Source organism: Eschscholzia californica, unplaced genomic scaffold (assembly GCF_041429995.1).
Source record: "Eschscholzia californica isolate CP2 unplaced genomic scaffold, dmEscCali1.0.p SCAF_4, whole genome shotgun sequence".
Lineage (NCBI taxonomy): Eukaryota > Viridiplantae > Streptophyta > Magnoliopsida > Ranunculales > Papaveraceae > Eschscholzia > Eschscholzia californica.
In genome coordinates, this window is record NW_028238461.1 from 43,167,532 (window position 1) to 43,187,421 (window position 19,890).

General features: G+C 34.7%; 2 protein-coding genes across 2 annotated transcripts; both read left to right on the top strand.

Moving 5' to 3' along the window:
- Positions 1-427: 427 nt before the first annotated feature.
- On the top strand, positions 428-6,262 carry LOC147544893 (protein phosphatase 2C 51-like). The gene is made up of 3 exons (XM_086634229.1): positions 428-1,313; positions 4,308-4,413; positions 5,750-6,262. Exons 1-3 carry the CDS (start codon positions 618-620, stop codon positions 6,052-6,054), a joined length of 1,107 nt encoding a protein of 368 aa, XP_086490355.1. The 5' UTR covers positions 428-617; the 3' UTR covers positions 6,055-6,262.
- Positions 6,263-15,383: 9,121 nt separating this feature from the next.
- Positions 15,384-16,877, top strand: LOC147544894 (Integrase-type DNA-binding superfamily protein). The gene has a single exon (XM_086638405.1). It carries the CDS (start codon positions 15,710-15,712, stop codon positions 16,553-16,555), a length of 846 nt encoding a protein of 281 aa, XP_086494531.1. The 5' UTR covers positions 15,384-15,709; the 3' UTR covers positions 16,556-16,877.
- Positions 16,878-19,890: the final 3,013 nt, after the last annotated feature.

The window sequence follows — 19,890 nt, forward strand, 5'->3', positions numbered from 1 at the left end:
TTTTTAATGGCATGAACCGTAAATATTTTATTTTTCAAAGGCTATTTCGTCATTTTTTTCCCAACCTGACTCTTTGGACCTGTCTTTCATTTTTTGGCTACCTAGGATGGGAACCTATTTCTTCCCTCATTTTGGATGGTTAACCCAATCCGTACCAAAAGTCATCGCTTACGCGCCCATAGAGTATCAAAACACCTTAATCGCCGTATATTACTCGGTCCCACTCCCACCAAAGTAAAATATCTCCTCTCAGCGATTGAAAATATCATCTAAACCATGCAGTAAGTAGACACGTGTCGAAATATCAAGAAGCCATTGTACTTACACGTGGTAATAATCCAACGGACATACAAATCAACGGATTCAATTCTTCCAACTTACTTTCCTTCTAGAATTTGTTCACTTATATTTAAACTAGAGTGAGAAACTAGAGAGAGAGAGAGAGAAAGAGAAAGTAAAATAACAACCGATTGAAGAAGTCGAAAGAAAATGGCGGGATCGAAGAAATAATCGAAATGATTAGAAATCAACTGAATAAGCGAGGAAGAAAACTTTCCGTGATAAACAAGTTGAAATCAATAAGAATAAGAACAGAGTAGTAATAGTAATTCAAATCAATGGATAATAATAATAATATTAGTATCACCGATGATGATACTAATATAGAATTGGCTAAGAGTAGTATAGGTATTTCGGCATCATCAAAAGAAGAAGATCATAAAGATGTTAATGTCGGTGACCGATCAAAATTAGGGTTTTTAATATCTAATATTAAAAAGAAGAACAGAGGAATTACTAATGATGATGATGATAGAAGATTGTGTAAATCACATGGATCAGTATCATTATGTGGAAGAAGAAGAGTGATGGAAGATGCAGTAACAATAGAACTAGGGTTTTTATCAAATCAAATTTTGAATTATGATTTTTTTGGAGTTTATGGTGGACATGGTGGATCAAAAGTTGCTCAAGCTTGTAGAAATCAATTACATAGAGTTCTTGCTAAAGAAATTGAAGTAGAATTAATGGTTTCAGCTTCTGAATCGATTGAAAAAGAAAATTATGAAGAAGAAGATGAGAATTTGAATTGGGAAAAAGTGATGAATTCATGTTTTTCGAAAATGGATAAAGAGGTAATTGGGTCGGATGGAATTGAAGAAGAAGGAAATGGGTCGGGTTTAACGAAGATAATCGGGTCAACAGCTGTAGTTGCTATTATAGGAAAAGGGGAGATTGTTGTTGCTAATTGTGGTGATTCTAGAGCCGTGCTTTCTCGTGGTGGTATTGCCATTCCTCTCTCTCGTGATCACAAGGTTTTCTTTCTTATTAACTACTCTCTTTTAATATCTAATGATCATTTCTTTGTTTATACTAGTGTCCCACAACTTTGCTATTTAATAGTTAGTTCTTCTATGTTTTATTATTGTGTTTGAGCATTGGCATTATCCCACATCGCTTAAACATCTGAAAAGTCTGCCTCAATGGGATTAAAGCCTTTCCAATGCCACACTTAATCTTAAAAAATTTGATGCCACCATTCTGAACTTTACCCGTAGGATTAATAGGTATTTTTTTAGTGGTGTATTGGAAATGCTCTTAGCACGTAAAAGCAACCTATTTGTGATTTGTTTGGAGTTTAGGATCTGGTTAAAGGCAAGAGTTGTGGACACGAGATTTTTAAGAGGCCCTCACATGGACAGTGATGCCCTATCTAAATTCAAATTAGGGAGCTTTGTTGGTTGGACCTTTTCTTATAATTGACTTGTTTTTTGGACCCCCCTTTATCTCCAAATATTTGTAGGTGCACTCACATGTTACTAGTTCATCTTCTTCACCACCAACCACCATCGCCGTCACCACCATTTCTACCCATTTTGAGAGGCCCTCTTTCTCTTTCTTTTTCGATGAAACTTTTGATTCTCTTTATCCTCACCCTTCTGGCGAGGGGAAGGGTTGCTTCGAAGGAACCCCCTTCGCCTAAAACGAAGGGGGTAATTAAGTCAAAACCCACGAGGGTTTTTTACCTGTAACCCTTAAAGCTCTCGAGGAGGGTCCATGTGGTATTTTCTTTGCGGCTTTCAGACCCTTGATCGAGGGTTACAAGTTACAACACCCTGCATGGTTGATCAACTGCGAAACTCTCGAAGAGGGTTTTGTCGGAAACCCTCCAGAGATTTGCCTTAAATTGTTCACTTTCGTCTGGGACTAAAGAGGATCAGTCGAGGAGACGTAAGGTTGCGGAGTCTCCTAATATTCTAAGCAGAATCTTCTCAGACGTCTATATGTGTAACATAGGTTGTCCGGATTTCATGCCAAAACTAATGACGAACTAGATAGGAAAGAGATATACCTTAAATCGCTTTCCCATAGACTGATTTGTTTGCTTTCTCTGAATATTTGGATCTCCAATTGTGCAGCTTCTCTGCATAAGACACCTGAGCGATGGATCTCGATCTCCCACTCTTTAGGTTAGCTAGAACTTGATTGAGTAGTCAAGATAAGAACTTCTTCTCAATTTGACTCGATAGATAGTTGGGAATTGATTCTCTACTTCTGTCTTTTGTTTGATTTAGTCATAGACAGAAAATTGATGAAAATTTTCTAGACCTATTTGTGTTCTAATGAAGTCATTTATAGAGACTTCCAAAATTATAATGCTATAAAATAGAGTTCCTAAAAAAAGCACAAAATGGAAAGAATCATAATCCCACTCTGAAATTTTTTTTCCTTCTTCTTTGGTTCTAGTCGATTAGGCTAGTCTTATGGGTCGGCCATGCTTTGACTCGACAGTTTGGCTCCATCTTTTGCTATCTTTGTCCTGCCTTCACCCAAACTTTTTGAGATATTTTAGGTGGATCTAATCCTAACTCTTTTGTCCCACTCCTTCTAGTTAGATCTTCCGACCGAGTCGATACTCGTTGCTGTAACCCGTTGTAGGATCCTGTCGTCTTTAGCCGCGAATCATCCGAGTGACCCGCAGATCGCATTTGGTTTCTAGCTAAATGTTACGTTCCCCAAAATGACCCGACTTGATACTCTTTATCGTTTGCTCTATTCGAAAAATTGAACGCATTGCCATCTTGATCGAAGGAAATATTCTTTAAGGAACCTTTCGTTTGCCAAAATAGTGAGGGTAGAGTTAAAGAGTCTAACTTTCAGAGAGAGAGAGCTGGTGATGGTGATGGTGGTGGTTGGAGGTTGGAGATGAGGGAAAAAAAGAAAAGTCTAATCGTTGATAGAACCCACTATTTCTTTCCTTTCAACAAAAAAAAACCCCCCACTATTTCCTTGAACATTTTTTTTTTTATTTCACTATAGTGGGATGGGCATGGTAAATACCATGTGTCATGTGTGCTTATATGACTTTGTCTTTATTTTGAAATGTACTGTTTTATCTCTATTAGTGAAAATTAATTATGTTAATCTCCATTAAATAAGTGTCATATCTTTTTTATTAGTTACAATATAAACTGAAATAAAACCTAAAAAGTATCTAGAAAATAAGAATAAAGACCTAAAATAACAACATAATTGTGTAGGGACTAGAATTTAAGAAAATAAGAGCTCAAAAGTAAATTTGACTAAGAAGATAATTTAAGGGACTGAACAGAAAAAACCCCAAAAAAGTCAAAAGGGAAATATCCTTCCAAATTTGGAAGGTTGAACAACACTCCTCCATACCTAGACGGGTGTTATTTATTGTGCCCCAAGCTTTGGAGATTTAGAGCACGGTTGGAGCTCTGTCCCTCAATATTGTGTACAATTTGGATGGATAGAGCTCCTCTAGGGATGCTCTAACCCACTTCAACGCTAAGATTTGCAAGTAAAAGTGATCCTACTCTACGATTTGTTTAAGTTTTGCTTATTTTATAATTGAAATCATTCTGTCCGCAATGTGCTATTGGCCTGATGCATTTGAAGATCTAAAAACTTGGAGATCTTATAACATTGGCCAAGTAAAGTACAGGTAGGTCCAACATCCACATTTTAGTATCGTTGCAACGAAAAAAAACATCCACATCTTAGTGGGCCAAAAACATTACAATTCCTGGGGGCACAACAAGATTCATCATAAAACTACCAACTTTTTGAAAATTTGAAATTTAACCTCATAAGGTACAAACTTTGAGTTCGAAAATATAAAAACTCGAGTAAATGAAAATTTTAAGTAAAATATTGAATAAAAATTTTACGCTTAAAAACATGATTGGTCATCTTTTCGTTATCCTCTACATCACTATAAGTAAAGACACATTTCTAGAAGGAAGCATTTGTATAAATTGAAAATAACATAGTTTCTTTGACAGCCTGATAGACCTGATGAAATGAAAAGAATTGAAGATGCAGGTGGAAGGGTTATAGATTGGAACGGTTATCGCGTCTTGGGAGTGCTTGGAACCTCTAGATCTATTGGTATGCAGATTTTATCCAATTACTGCGCATTTTTATCATTTAATTCCATTTGCTTTCATATATGCTTTAACCTATACACATTCCTTTGTTGTTAATTGGGGGTTACAAATTCTTAGATCATATCTAGGGTGGTACTGGTAGCTAGTATAATCAAGATGTAAAAAAAATTGTCGAGAACATGACTAGAGAGGGAGAAATAGTGTTTCCATCATTCCTATCATGTGTGTCACTTGTTATTCACTAACACTAGTTGTTTCACGACGATACACTATGTTAACCTTCAAAATGATGGTTCTACAAAATTGTGTGGCTCGATTGTGTTCTCAACCAAACACAATTGACTAGAAATGCCTTATCTAGAAGGAGAAGAATACAAACAAGAAAATGGATCGATGAATGTAGAACATTATCTGGAATGTAGAATGAGAAACCCAATAACGGATGTGTTGGAAAGAAAAACAGCTGATGTAAGAAGATATGATCATATAACGAAATTTGCTTATTAAACATGATTCAGGGAATTCATGAGTTTCAAGACTAAAAGCCCCATTTCTCTTCTCAAAATCGTGCATCATAGGAACAAAAATTCATAAAATTCAAGGATTGATACGACAGTGTACATAAACTTAAGATAACCTATAACATCTTTATAGAGAACAACTAGGTAAACGCCTCTAGGCCTGAACTTATACCATTCGAAAGAAGTTACCGACGTATTGGCGGTGGTGTACTTGTACTGTGAATTTGTCGGTAGCTTCAATTAAGATACAAACTTTCTAGTGGATTTTCAGTCTTTCTTTAATCAACTTAATAATTCTTTTACTTCTTTGCTTTTTTATAACCGAGTCCGAAATTCTACTGTGGACTTGTCGGCCGGCTCGACTAGTTTCTTGGATTGAATTACACTGATCCCGGAAGTAGTGTTTGATTCTTGAACGAAATTTAGGGGTTTCAATGAAGCTATTTCTCAATGGCTGTCAGAGGCACTAATTTCGAGTGGCAAGTTCTAAGAGTAGGAAACACGAACTTGTTCCTTGTTTCAATTTTATAGAATCATTGTTTCGATCGACTAGAAGGGATATCATCTTCATCTCTCTGGAAAAGGTGAAGTAGTAGTGATGGTTGTAAAGGTGGTTGCTGGCGGTGGTGGTCACCAGTTAGTGGTATTGGTCGTGAAAAAGATGAAACAAAAGAAAGAGTACAGAAATTTAGGTGCTCCAAATCATGTGTAGCTAACATATGAGTGCATGAGGGAAACCCGCGAGTGTAAGTGGTAAAAACGGTAAGTGTATATAAAATTTCCCAGAAACCTTATATATGTCTATCATTGATGCAGGAGATCAATACCTTAAACCATATATTATCTCGGACCCTGAAGTAAAAGTGATCCAACGAACAATAAACGATGAGTTTCTTGTACTTGCAAGTGATGGTTTATGGGATGTATTAGCAAATGAAACTGTATGTCAGGTTGTGAGGGAATGCCTCGAGGGCCGGCCATGGAAGAGATCCTCGTCTTCGTCATCAAGCAGGAATCATGCATATGAGGCAGCAGCAATATTAGCTGAACTTGCAATGGCTAGAGGAAGCAAAGATAACATAAGTGTAGTAGTAGTTGAGCTTACAAAACCCAGAGGCTAGTTTTTCTGATGTGGTTTAGTACTGTTTGGTATACCTAAGTTTACTTTCTCTTCTCATCTCTTGAACCCTGAGAGTTGTATTCAATTATAAGGTAAACTAATCACGTACATTGACCGAACCTCATTTTTTAAGTGTAGTTTGCAGTTGGATTGTTAATTGGTCTAAATGTTACAATCCAATAAATGATTTAGTGAGCAGCTTTTTTGTTTGATTTCATACTTAAATATGTTTCTTCTTCTGTCGAGGCGGAAGCTGATTGACTCAAGATTTAATTCCTGTCCTTTCTTAAGTTCTGCAGACTTTTTGGACAACTTCCGTAGAACCTGTCCGAGTTATAACACCATTTTTACGTCTAAGCTACGGCAAATATCCTTTTTCACGACATAATCAAAAGGTTGCCTTTGTCAATCTACAACACATACGAAGAGAAGTAAAAAAGAACTGATTGATGTCAAAATTTATCTTTCTAGAATCAGTCAAGGGTTGAGACTGCTACGTTGAACCTTACTTTGCTCCTCACAATTTAGGGGATGAAACCTGCAAGGAACTCGAAAACTTCTTCAATGTTCAAGACAGTCAGTTCGCCCTTCTAGTAAATTTATTGAGTATTGAGTGAACTCGGTTATGGAGTTGTGACTAACTTGTAGATTGAGAAAGTTGGTTCGTTTCTGAGTTCTTCGAGACGATTTGATTACCTTTTATAGGCTATGTGACTTACTGTAGACTGAGATGATGAGGCAGTTGAGGTCCACTGTGTTTGATTGAAGCTACTATTTAATAGTGTGAAGATATTAGGATTCTTATTTGATTTTTAGAAGTTGCTTCATTCAAGGATACTTAGAGTTCAGGATAGATTGTGTTTCCGAATCTGTAGATTCTTTAGGAGAAGTTTCCTCCTTAAGGGGTTTTTGAAGTTCAAGTTTAATAAATACTTAAGATCCTAATCGACTGAGATTTTTGGTAGAATTTGTGACTAAGTCGGTAAAGCACTAGGTACGCTTCTAGTCTGCCCATGTTTCGGGATTGAGGTCTCGGTCCCCTTACGCACAGAACTGGAGAATCGGTACGATTTTCCTCTTTCAGATTCAACTTTTCCGTTGACTTAATGCGAGTTGACGTGTTTGTTGTTAGTCTTTTTTTAGCTTATTGACCGTAGTCAACTAAGAAGCGTACTTTGGATTATCAGTATCCATGTCTGATACTCTGAATTTGATTTGGAAAAAGTCAATTTTTATTTAAAAATTGAAGAAAAAAACTGAGGAACTAATGTTGATGATTAATGGAGATGAAACAGTAAGAGAGAACGAAGATACTCATGCTTCTGAAGATGAAAATAAACATAACGAAGGCAGAAATCCTAAAACTCATTGCCACAAAAACAAATTGAAAATAAAAAATGTACATTCTTGATCTGATTTAATGTATATATACAAGTTTCGTCCAGATTTTAAGTAATACGAATTATGGGCAACCAATCAAAGAGAAAAGTTTCACCCAAAAGGTTAGACACTATCTCACTCCAAAAACAGATTAAATTTAGTTTTACTTCCTGTAAATATTTTTTAACTAGATGATCGTCGTGTTCTTTTCACAATTTTTACAAAATTATCTCTAGAATTTGTTCAAACAAAAATAAGTTTTATCAACTTAAATAAAAGATAACAATGTTTCTGATATGCTTGGACATCCCAGAAGAATCTATGGTCAACCATAATCAAGGTGATGAAAAGCTTAATAATTGAAGTTTCAAAAAAGTCTAACAAAGAAAAAGTCATGAAAAGGGAAGATTTTGGAGAAATCTAAACATCTATGATTGAAATGGTCCAACTTCAAATTTCAAACCGACCAAGTTCCCATTTATATCAAAACCAAGTGAGCTAGATTTTGACTACTGTTTTGTTATTTTTGTGAGGAAAATTGTGAATACAAAAAGTTTCTGTATGTACACGTTTCTCCAATCTATGGTGTCTCCATCTATTCAGCAAATTCCAATCTCACTTGATTGTACCTATCTCTAAGAGGATGTAAGAGCAAGTCCCACGCAATACTAAATCATATAACACTTGATTGTACCTGTTTCTAAAAGGATGTAAGAGCATGTCCCACACAATACTAAATCATAGAAATTCTGAGTGTCACGTGGAATTTTTAGAGTTATTTTGAAAAATAATTTTTCAGAGTAAATTTCAATTTAAATTGTTAAAATGATGTGGTAGAAATTAATTTTAGAAATTTGAAAAGGATATTTTATCTCTATGTCCTCTTAAAATATTTAACTCGTTAATTTAAAAAAAAAATTGTTGAAAGAGCATTATTTATTTTTTATTGCATAACCCAATAGAAACTGTAATATCTAAAGCGAAACTGCATGACGATTCCTAAATATAGATACTTAAGAGAACTCTACCTTTACAATGTCTTCTTGATACGTCTTTAATTGTCTTCATCAATGAATATTTGGATGCAAACTAATAGAAATTATTTCTTCATAACTTCAAAATAACTATTTTTTTTTTTACGAAAATAATCATGTCACAGAAGTAAACAAAACAACTTCAGAGGTTTGTGTTCGAGACACTCTATTTTGCCAATTATGAACGAGAATTGTAATTGAGACTTGTCACGTAAGACTAATAAGTATATATCTCATAAAAAAAAGACTAATAGGTATATTTTTTAAGAGTTTTACACTTTAGAAATTAGAATCTTCATTAAAACTTTTGACGTCAAACTAATAGAAACTCTTTTCGTTTGTGCATTAAAGCATGTCCAAAACGAAACTCAAACTCCAAATTTTATAGTGTTTAAATGATTTTTATCAGAAATCTTGAATTATCTTGTAAAGAATACATAACTTAGATATCTACTTCTGATACTTAATCGTTTAGTTTTCTATAGGTTTTCTTTATGCTTTCGTTGAAGACGTTCTTACAATACCAACTAAAATTTGGATATCTTATTTCTGAACAAATCCAAATATTACGTAAATTTTGCAAATACTTTGTTCCGTTTGTATTCTGACTTTTTTTTTTCTTCTCACTTTTACGATTATTAATCGGAGTACAAAAAAGATAGTACTATTTAGAGAGGATAGAGAAGTCACCATCACTACTAAAAAGTGGATGACAATGGAGTGACACTTGTACAAGACTTTATCCTGGGTACAAGTGAACCATGTGACGGTAGACTTCAGGGGAGAGTGGACCACTAGCCACGAGGGACGGTTCATCAGCGGGCCCGGTCTACTTGTTCCGACCAAGTCCAATACTTTCCATTTGATCCTCCTTTTCTTCTGCTAAGCTACAATTACAAAATTACCCTTTTCTGTCATACAATATCACAAATGCTTAATTGAATTTTAACAATATATATTCCTAAGTTTGACATCATTAATTCTCAACAAAAAAAAAAAGTTTGACATCATCAAAACTTTAAACTTTAGAAACTATGGAGAAGAAAATTTTGAAGTACTTGCTTGTGAAAGTTAATTCGTAAGTAAAAATAACATCTGAAGTTTCTTTCACCATTCTCCTAATCCCTGTAATAAATTTTATCGAAATAAGATTTATTGTGATTACAATTCCAGTATTTTATCTTGAATATGTCTAACTGGCCGAAAGAGAAAATGAGGTTTTAGTATTATACCTTCTAATGTTAAAAAAGTAAATGTGTGTATATATTTATCCAAGTGTTCAATTAGATAATTAGTATACATATAAGCTAATTTATCCTTGCTGTAATTCGATTTACTTTTAAAGTCACAACTTGCATAGCCACACAATTAGAAATGAGATATCATTAAAACATTAGGGATTCACAATCATAGAAAAATAATAGTTCTTTGGAAAAAAACATGTCGACAGTAGGAAAGCAACAACTTCCATTCCATAAATAATTTGGCATCATGTGTCAAATAATGTTTTGATGTTAACATTTTTGAAAATTGATCTCGTATCACAAACTGTCCATTATTGTTAACTTATTATTTACACGCAAAGGTCAACTACAACTGGAAGTTGATAAGCATCACTAACTTTGTTGAACTTATTTAGCATTGTTGTATCATTATATTGTAGACAATAAAATCAATAAATTTGACACTCTATTAGCCTCGAGAAGAACTAGAAACCTACCGGTAACCATTTAAATTTTTTTAGAAGTTGTGGCCGATCCAATCAACACCCTTCGCTCAATGTTAAAGTAATCAACTGTCACTTTGGAATTTTCCTCCACCCATTGCAAAACTCAAAAGAAACTCAAAATTTCCTATGTGTCAAATATTTATTAGGATTTTCTAACCTAGATGTCACTATTGAGATCCTCATTCAAAAGACATCTTCAACGTAACAGTCTAAAAAGTGAAAAATTAATTAGGTTCAATTTTGTAGATGAATAAGTTTGTTTTTAATATTGAGTGGCTAACTGAAATCCTCAGTAAAAATCTCAAACACGTATTGAATTTCTTCTTTAGACATCTTAAAAATAACAGATATCACTTCATCTTAAGATCTAAATTAAATTTTGCACTAGAGATAATGCTTTGTAAAGATCAAAAACTCTTTGACATAAGAGTCTTACACGGGAGTCCTTGAAAAAGAAAAAAAGAAAGTCTCACAATAGAGATGTTCTTTTTTTTCTTTGTTGAAGTCAATAGAGATGATCTAATACCTTCAAAATTGCTGCTGACAGAGTGACAGTTCTCTTATGTTAAGGGTTAGAAGTGTTCACATGATATGAAACAAATTTAAACTTTATCATTCAAATCTTGTTTTAAATTTTGATGGTGATATCTCCTTTTTAGTCTTGGATTCTTGTTAAACACCTTTTCATCTTTATTGAACCTTTTCCACTAATGGGTCCCACTCTTGATGTTGCTTCTTATTAGCTTTTCATTTTTGTGAATTTTTTTTGTTGAAACTTTCATGTTTGTGAATGGTCTAAACTTTCATGACCTAGTTAAGTACTTAGTTCTTCTTGGTGGTTGATTGTTGAAATGTTTCTTGCTTTTATAATTTATTACTCAAAAGTCAAATTCGTTAAGAAAAAAAGTCAAAATTTTCCTCTATACTCACATTACCAATCGGTTCTTCATTTGGCATTTCTCTATCGACAAACATTTAAAGGTATCAGATTAACTAATACTAGACAATAGCAAAATAGCAGCCTTGACGTAACATAAGGTCGCAAGTTTGAACCATCTTAAGTGTGAGTCTGTGAGAACTTACTTGACATGGCTATTTTCGAGTGGTGTCATGGCCGAATACCCGAGCATTGCATGATTAAGTTTCTTCTGATCGTGAGACTCGACGTATTGTGTGGTGTATATCACACTGTGTTGTTCTCTTTAACAAATTTAGGGTTTGAATAGCTTTAGTACCGAGTATGTACTAAGTAGTTTGTGGTTCTTGCTATTGCACTCAAAAGTAGTTATGTCATGGTGATGCAGTACCACAAAATTCTCTTCCATGAAAGAAAAGTTGTTGAAGGAAACAGCAAATATCACCTGTGGAAGACGCGTTGCCACTCTTCTCATCCTCATGATAGAGAAAGAGGGAGAGGGAGAGAGAGAGAAATTGTCAAACACTTAAAAGGAAAGGAAGAAAATAATCAAGTACACATGCTAGCTAGCTGTGGTTGATAATTAATACATAAAGTTCCCTTTTAACTTCTTCTAATTGGACCACCATCTTCCCAATTAATTTTGAAACTATGAAAAGTCTCTATTCATATCTTGATGGGCCTTCCAAAAGGACAATCTTGTTCCTTCAACAAAAAAAAAAGGACAATCTTGTTTTACGTTTGCATTTTATGTTTGCACTACTTACCCGCATATACTATCGTTATTTTTATTTTATTTTGAAAATCTTGTTCGCATTCCCACGAATTTTATTGGCCATGTCTTTGGGGTTAAGAAAAGTCTCCGGAGCATAAAAAAGAAGTGTATCATATCAGAACTTTATTTATGTTGCGTGTTGCGTCCAGGTCAGATATTTTGATAATTGGAGGTACACATTTACTAAAATCATGTAAAATAGATTCAAAAGACATGCATGAGCCACGTTGGAGATGTATCACTTTGCTATGTGCTTCAAGCCATTGCATTTACCCATGAGGTGCAGGTTATATACTTTCCTCGACAACTTCATAAAGCAACATACATTTGTGATATATCATTTTCTTACGTGTTTAACGTTATTGTTTGCATTTATTTGCGCACATTATGCTTTTCTCCAAACACTTCACAACACGTAAAATGCTTCATGAAAACGTCTAGCTCTCGAAAACATTGGCCATACCTAGTAATCTAATAATTGAAAAATTCATATTTGGTAAGAGTCATTCACAATTTTACATTTAACTATTGAAATACTCTTACCCCTAACATCAAACATGTCATGTTAATATAAGGTGGGTGATTTGGGGAAATAAGAAAAGTATCCGGAGAAAAAGGTGGAAACCCCAAAAAAAAACTTAAAATCGTTTTCCCAAACACACCCTTAAAGTCGCCGGACGGAAGTCCGGCGACGGCCGACGACATTTTTGCTTCTTCTCCCTCTTCTATTCCTCTTTGTCCTCTCTATCTTCGGCGAAGGGGAGGAGCCATTTCGTGAGAGCTCGCCTGGCAATAATCTGGTTTTGAAACCAGATTCGTCTGATTTTAAAATCAGACGAGACCAAATCTCGTCTCCGACGAAGGGCACCCCCTTCCCCGGAGAGAGAGACAAGAGAAAGAATGAAAGAAAGAGAAGAGAAAGAAAGAAAGAGAAGAGAACGAAAGAAAGAGAAGAGAAAGAGGGAAGAGAAGAAAAGTGTCGCCGGAGAAGAGAAAAAAGAGGGAAGAGAAGAAAAGTGTCGCTGGAGATGGTGGAGGTGTCGCCGAAATTTGTGTGGAGGTCGTCGGAGTTGATGGTGGAAGTGGGAAAGGAACAAGAGTGAAGAAGAAGCTGAAAAAATAAGGGTTTGGGTGTTTGGGAAAACAAAAAGTTCTAAATTATTTTTGTTTCCAGGGGTGGCCCTAGGCCAAAGCGAACAAAGCGTCGCTTCGGGCCACCGGCTTTTAGGGGCCACCGAGACATTAATTTCTGTAAGAAATATATAAGAAGTCCAACTCTCTAACAAAATTATAAGGGCCCCATTTAAAAAAATGTTAAGTAAAAAGGGCCACCAAATTTGATGATCTTTAAATAGATGGTGGGCCCAACAGTTTGTTTGATTTATGTGAAAGTAGAGTACAAAGTGTTGATTCAAAAACTGGTAGAGACAAGTTATGATTACGAGAAGCTTATCCAATTTAAAAAACGGAAATGTTAAGTAAAAAGGTGCACCAAGACATTAGGTTTCAAGCTCCACAATTACGAGAAGCTTTAGAAGAATTGGTGGAGACAAGTGATGATTCAAAAACAGTTTATGATGCAAAAATATATTAAAACAAGACTTTGAAAATTTTGAATTCCTTTTGAGCATAGTTATTTGGCATAATATATTATTTGCGGTAAACTCTATTAGCAAAACACTTCAAGCTGAAGATATGGATATTGATGTTGCATTAGAGAAATTGAATGGACTCATTCGTTCTCTTGAAGATTATAGAGAAGTGAGATTTGAAGAAGGCATGGTTGAAGCTAAAGAGACTGCCATTAAAATGGGAGTTGAAACAACATTTTGGGAAAAACGTATTATTCAAAGAAAGACACAGTTTGACGAGAATGCGTGTGAAGATCCATCAATGTCACTTGAAGAAGCATTTAGAGTTAATTATTACATATACATATTAGATCAGACTTTTTCTTCATTTAAGAGCATATTCGAGCAAACTAGAAATACAAAGAAATATTTAGTTTTCTGTTTGAGTTAAAAAAGTTAAACTCCCAAGATGATGGTAATTTGAGATATTCATGTGTTCGCTTTGAAACCTTTTTCAAGCATAATGGGTCATATAACATAGACGGACTAGATTTAGTTTCTGAACTGAAAATGTTGAAACTTCTTTTACCAAATGAGATCAAAAGACCAACTGAAGTACTAGATTTTTTGAAAGATATGAAAAGTTGTTAACCGAACACATGAGTTTCTTGTAGATGTATGTAAATGATACCAGTTATTGTTGCCGCTGCATAAAGAAGTTTTTCTAAGTTGAAGTTGATTAAGTCTTATATTCGATCTATTATGTCAGAAGAAAGGTTAAACTGGTTAGCTATTATATCTATTGAGAAAGATATAGCTGACAGTCTTGATTATTCGACGATTATTAGTGACTTTGCATCAAAAAATTTAAGAACAACAAAATTTCAGTGATTGTAATTATCAAAAAAATTATTTTGTTATATAAATATGATGAAAATATTTTGCAGTACTTATCGTTTTCATGTAAATACATTTAGACGTTTTACAATTTGGTAGAAAGGGCCACATTTTCAGACCTCGCTTCGGGCCACTGAAAAGTCAGGGCCGCCCCTGTTTGTTTCCACCGAAAACTTTACACTCCGGATACTTTTCTTATTTCTCCAAATCACCCACCTAATATAATTAGTACTCAAACCATCAAACCCTCCTTGGTAATACTACAACATACATTTTAGAGGTGGAAAATTACTTTTCTGGCTTGTTGGTTTGCCATTTTTAATTGTGAAAACATTGGTCTAATACCACCAATGTGTGATATTAGTATGGCATAAGAAATTATATAGATCAAAACAAAATTATATTTAAAAATTACATTGTGGTTGTTTCAACTTTCAACTAATGCCTGATACAGAGTAGATTGCTATATACTTATATCTAACATCTCAATTGTCATTGTTTGTGTGACAACAAAACAATTATGACAAATGGATATGCAAGAACGTTTGGATCCCAAGCTTGATGGGAGCTCGATTAGAGCTGATGTGAACCAAAAGTTTTATTTCAAATCTTTTGGTTACATCACCTATTAATGTTTTTCTTTTTTTTCTGAATGAACTTGTCAATATTTTTATCTTTTGAGAAGTCGACTACGATCTATGTTAGTCGTTACAAGACATTGATACATAATGAAGATGTGATAAACCCTAAAGTTCAATAACGGAAATCAAACCTAAAACCTCTAAGTTTTGAGAATTTATGTCAACTCTTTGAACGATTTGGGCAACCAAGTGTTCACATTTGTCAGTGTTATAACAACCATTATTATTCGACAAGGGCATCATAGTCATTTTATATACATGGTAATTTCGTAATTGTGAACTTAATTAAACCAACAGGGGCACTTTTGACTTCAAGAATTTATTTCATGCAAATGAGCTATAAATTCAGTGATAAGGAGACTAATCAGAAGCAGAAACAATCTTCCTACTTTCTCTCTCCAACCCTCTCCCCCACCCCTCTTCTCTTCTCTCTCTACAAAATTCAATCTAATTTCATCTCAGTTTCTTCATTGGTCCATATATTTTAACGGATCTTTAATTTTCCTGAGACAAGAAATTCCCCCCACTCTCTCTCTCCAGAATTTACTTTTTACTCTGTTTCAGGATTCCAACCAAAATCTTTCCAATCCATCAACATTCTCTCAAATTTTTATCTTTTCTTCATTAGCAGAATTAAAGGATCAAATTTTAAGCTTCCTTTTCCTGTTTAATTTACCTTTTTTTTTCAATTAATCTACAAATTCAACGGAATCATGGACGAAACCCTACAAATTTCCCCACGATTTTCATTCTCCGGTGGAAATATCAACATGGGTTCCTCTTTATCTGAACTTCTACTCAACGGAGGTACAAATCCGTTGGATTCAGTATTTTCCAGTTGCTGGAATTCAAATTCCGACGCCGTTATCAGTCATCCACTAGAATCAATTGGTTCTTCCGTTTATCTCCGTCATTTAGAACTACTAGAAAAGTTTAGTTCCGGGAATAAGACTAATGGCGCCGTTAGTCAAATTCCATTGACAATTTCCAGTGGAAATCAAAATCCAAGAAAGAAACTTTATAGAGGGGTGAGACAAAGACATTGGGGAAAATGGGTAGCTGAAATTAGGCTGCCCCAGAACCGAATTAGGGTTTGGTTAGGAACATACGATACAGCTGAGGTGGCAGCGTATGCATATGATCGAGCAGCGTATAAACTACGTGGAGAATACGCACGTTTGAATTTCCCTAATCTTGGTGATGAAAAAATGTTAGGGTTAGCTGATAGAGCTAGACTTAATGCATTAAGAGCGTCGGTCGATGCTAAAATTCAAGCTATTTGTCTAAAGGTACGAAGAGAGAAAGTAAAGAAAGGAAATAATAACTATAATGGTCGAGGAAAGAAAGAGAAAGAAAAATGTAGAGATAAAGATTTATCAGCATCTCTACCGTTGATATCAGAAGAGGGTTATTTATCATCGTCTACCAAGAGTGAGAATGTTCATTCTCCACCGTCGGATGGGTCTGTGGGCCATCTAGATATGGAATTTGTTAGTTGTTCACTTGCAAGTATGCCATCATTTGACCCAGAGTTGATTTGGGAAGATCTTGCCTCATAGGAAGCAGAGTTTTATTTCTTTTTGGCATTCATGAGTCCAAATTTCACATTTTAAGGTTTGGCTTGATATGTTGGAGATCTTCACAAGATGTTGCAATATGTAGGAGATTATAGAGGTGGAAAATTATTTTCCTGGTTTGTTACTTAAAGATATTTTAGTGATTTTTCCCACTAAAATTTTGAATATCTAAACCTGCAATGTTTGTGTTCTAATAATGTCTACTGTAATTTTAATGTAACTTTTTAGGTAGATTCTATTGGTTAAGGTAAGACTTAAGAGTACTCTCTTATTTTATGAATGATAGAAGAATCATTTGGTTTTAGTTTTGGTTGTGTTTTAACCACTAGTTTGTCACACCATCCACTCAAATATATTTTATATTAGCAAGCAATTACCAAGTTTCTTACCATCAACAACAATAATAGGGAAACATTTCGTTGTCCTTCACGGTTTGACAACTAAAAATAATTCTTTTGCTTCGGGTTAAAGTCTCTTTTGGTTTTATCAAAATAAACAATAATTAACTGTATATATAAATATTTTGGGAATAAATAAGGTCGCGGTTTTGGAGAATAAAGAAAAATCTCCAAAGAACAAATTCTGTAGGGAATTCATGTTTGTATGTAAAATTTCTAGGGAATATTTTTCTATGGGAATACATATTTTTTTTTTTTTTTTTTTTTTTTTACAGTTTACAAAATTAACTTTAAAGTAAAAATATTTAATTATTTTTATTTAAAGTCTTTTCTCCTTCTTTCGTCTTTTCCTCCTCTTTTTTCTTCTTTGGAGAAAAACTCATTCATCTCATCTCCTCTATAACTTCTACTCAAGCATTTGGCTCTTCTATCAAAAACAAAGTTAGAGAGATAAAAAGAGAAAAAAATATTCTAAACCCTAGAAATCATCAAACAAAATCTCTTGAAGTTCATAATACATCTTCCAAAGAGGTAACACATTCCAAAGCAAGTTTGTTCATCCAATATTAATCCTCTCCAAGAGAGGTAACACATCCTAAACCCTAGAAATAACTTAATTTGAGCCCTAAACCATATTTTTCATCACTTCTAAACATATTAGGTTTATTCACCATGTGTTTTAGGGTTTAATGATTAGAAAAAAACAAAGCTTTGGAGAAGAAGATGAGGAAAAGAAGAAACACTTAGAAAGAAGTTTAGGGTTTAGATCCCTAGAGATTTTGTTTAAGTTTATAAAATAACTTATAAATTCTTTTATGAAATCTTCTAAAAATTAATTTTTTTGAACTCCAAAATTGGAAGCCCTATTGCAACTAGAAAGAAAAAGGCAAATCACAATGACCAATTTTACAGAATTTTTTTTCGGAAATTTTCTTTATTCTCCAAAGTCGCGACCATAAATAAAGAGTCAAAAGATAAGTTTGGTAACATAATTAAATTTTCTATCATTTTTCCCCAAATATTTTGTCAGACGTGATCCATCTGATCGAGATATCCTGAAGCGCGCCCAAAGTCCAAACACGAGTCGTTAGATCTCTGGCTTTTGGCAAGCGTGGTCCATCCGATCGAGATATTCCTCGATTTCTCTTTGCTTCCCAGATATTTCGTCATGCTTTGCAGATTGATTCCCAACTTAATGGAATTACGTTAACTTGTATTCATTTTTTTCCAAACTTCAAACTTGAATATCTCACTCATCCGAAATCAGATTTGAACAATTTTGTCTCTAAACTTAAGAGCTCGACGAGATGAATCATGAATGTATTGAGGCATTTTACTTATGAGTTTGATGAGTTGAAACAATCTAAAATTAGATCCAATTTCAATACTTTGAACAATGCGCTTGATCAAAATACGTGTATTATTTTACCATTCTTGTAGTTATTGGCCAGACATGATCGATCATGGTCCTTGTGGTTGTATTTGATATTTGCCACTGCTATGAAAAGTAGGTGATTCTAAATAAATAAGTTATTTTTTGCATTTTCGTCCCACTTTTGATTTATGGGTGAGTTGAGCCATTGACTCCAAATGGGACAAAATGAATTGTTTTTAAACATTTTCAAAAAGTACGGCTACCTTGTCACGACAACAACCACCTCGTAGCTCCATCACCACCACTACGGTACCTTCACCACCACCGCCACCACGATACCTTCACCACCACCACCACCACCACCACCGCCACCACCACCATACACCACCACACCTCGACAACAACCATCTCATAGCTCCACCACCACCACGGTACCTTCACCACCACCACCGCCACCATCATACCTCGACAACAACCACCTCGTAGCTCCACCACCACCGCCACCACCACCACGGTACCTTCACCACTACCACCGCCACCACCACTACCACCACCACGGTACCTTCACCACCACCACCACCACCACCACCATACCTCGACAACAACCACCTCGTAGCTCCACCACCACCGCCACCATAGACCACCACCACCACGGTACCTTCACCACCACCGCCACGGTACCTTTACCGCCACCGCCACCACCACCACGATACGTCCGCTGCCACCATCATACCTCTACCACCACCACCATCAAACTTCAACCACCACCATACCCCGTAACCATACCTTCATGGCATCACCACTACCACCAATATCACCACTATTTCGTATACAAGAGTAATCATGAAAATCATAACTAAATTCAATTAAAATCAAGTAACTCTATAAGAAAGAAAAATAAAATTATCAATAGCAACATTTTTGCCAAATATACTTTTTGAAACTTTTTTACCTTTTTAAAGCAAAATAACTTGTACTACAAGCAAAAGTACTTCTACTTTTGGTTGCCAAACGACACCTTAACTTCTAGAGAACTTATAAAAATCAATACTCCACCAAATTATTGACCCAAAGAAAATGAATATTCAACAGAGATAGGGAATCAATTCTACCGATCCAGTGGACATAAATATTTTATATTTACTATATCAATTTCCCAAATGTATATTTCCACCTCCTTAGAAGTGGGTTTATAGAATATTTCAATTCCATTTTTCTTTGATGAAATCTATTTCAATTCCATTTGCTCCTTGTTAATCACATTCTTTTTTCGGTCACAAAAGAAATTCTTAGTGGTTTTGACAAAATTAGTATCTCGAAGGGTAACTTCGATTATCAATTAGTGGGAGGTAAACTTAATCAACTATCTTATATATTTAAATAACTCAGTCGGTTATGTGAGGTATAAGTCTGGTTGTTCATTTTTATTGGGATTTTGATAATCAACTATCTTATAGAATCCTATTGTAAATTAAATCAAAATAGAAAGGTATTAGTGTAAATCAACCAAAATCGGTTAGGATATCCCTACAATAACTACAACC

Excerpts from the sequence above, each read along its gene's own strand:
- LOC147544893 (XM_086634229.1), top strand. The coding sequence starts at position 618 with ATGGATAATAATAATAATATTAGTATCACCGATGATGATACTAATATA. Across the intron at positions 1,314-4,307 it reads CTCTCTCTCGTGATCACAAG|CCTGATAGACCTGATGAAAT; the intron begins GTTTTCTTTCTT and ends TTTCTTTGACAG. Across the intron at positions 4,414-5,749 it reads TGGAACCTCTAGATCTATTG|GAGATCAATACCTTAAACCA; the intron begins GTATGCAGATTT and ends TCATTGATGCAG.
- LOC147544894 (XM_086638405.1), top strand. The coding sequence starts at position 15,710 with ATGGACGAAACCCTACAAATTTCCCCACGATTTTCATTCTCCGGTGGA.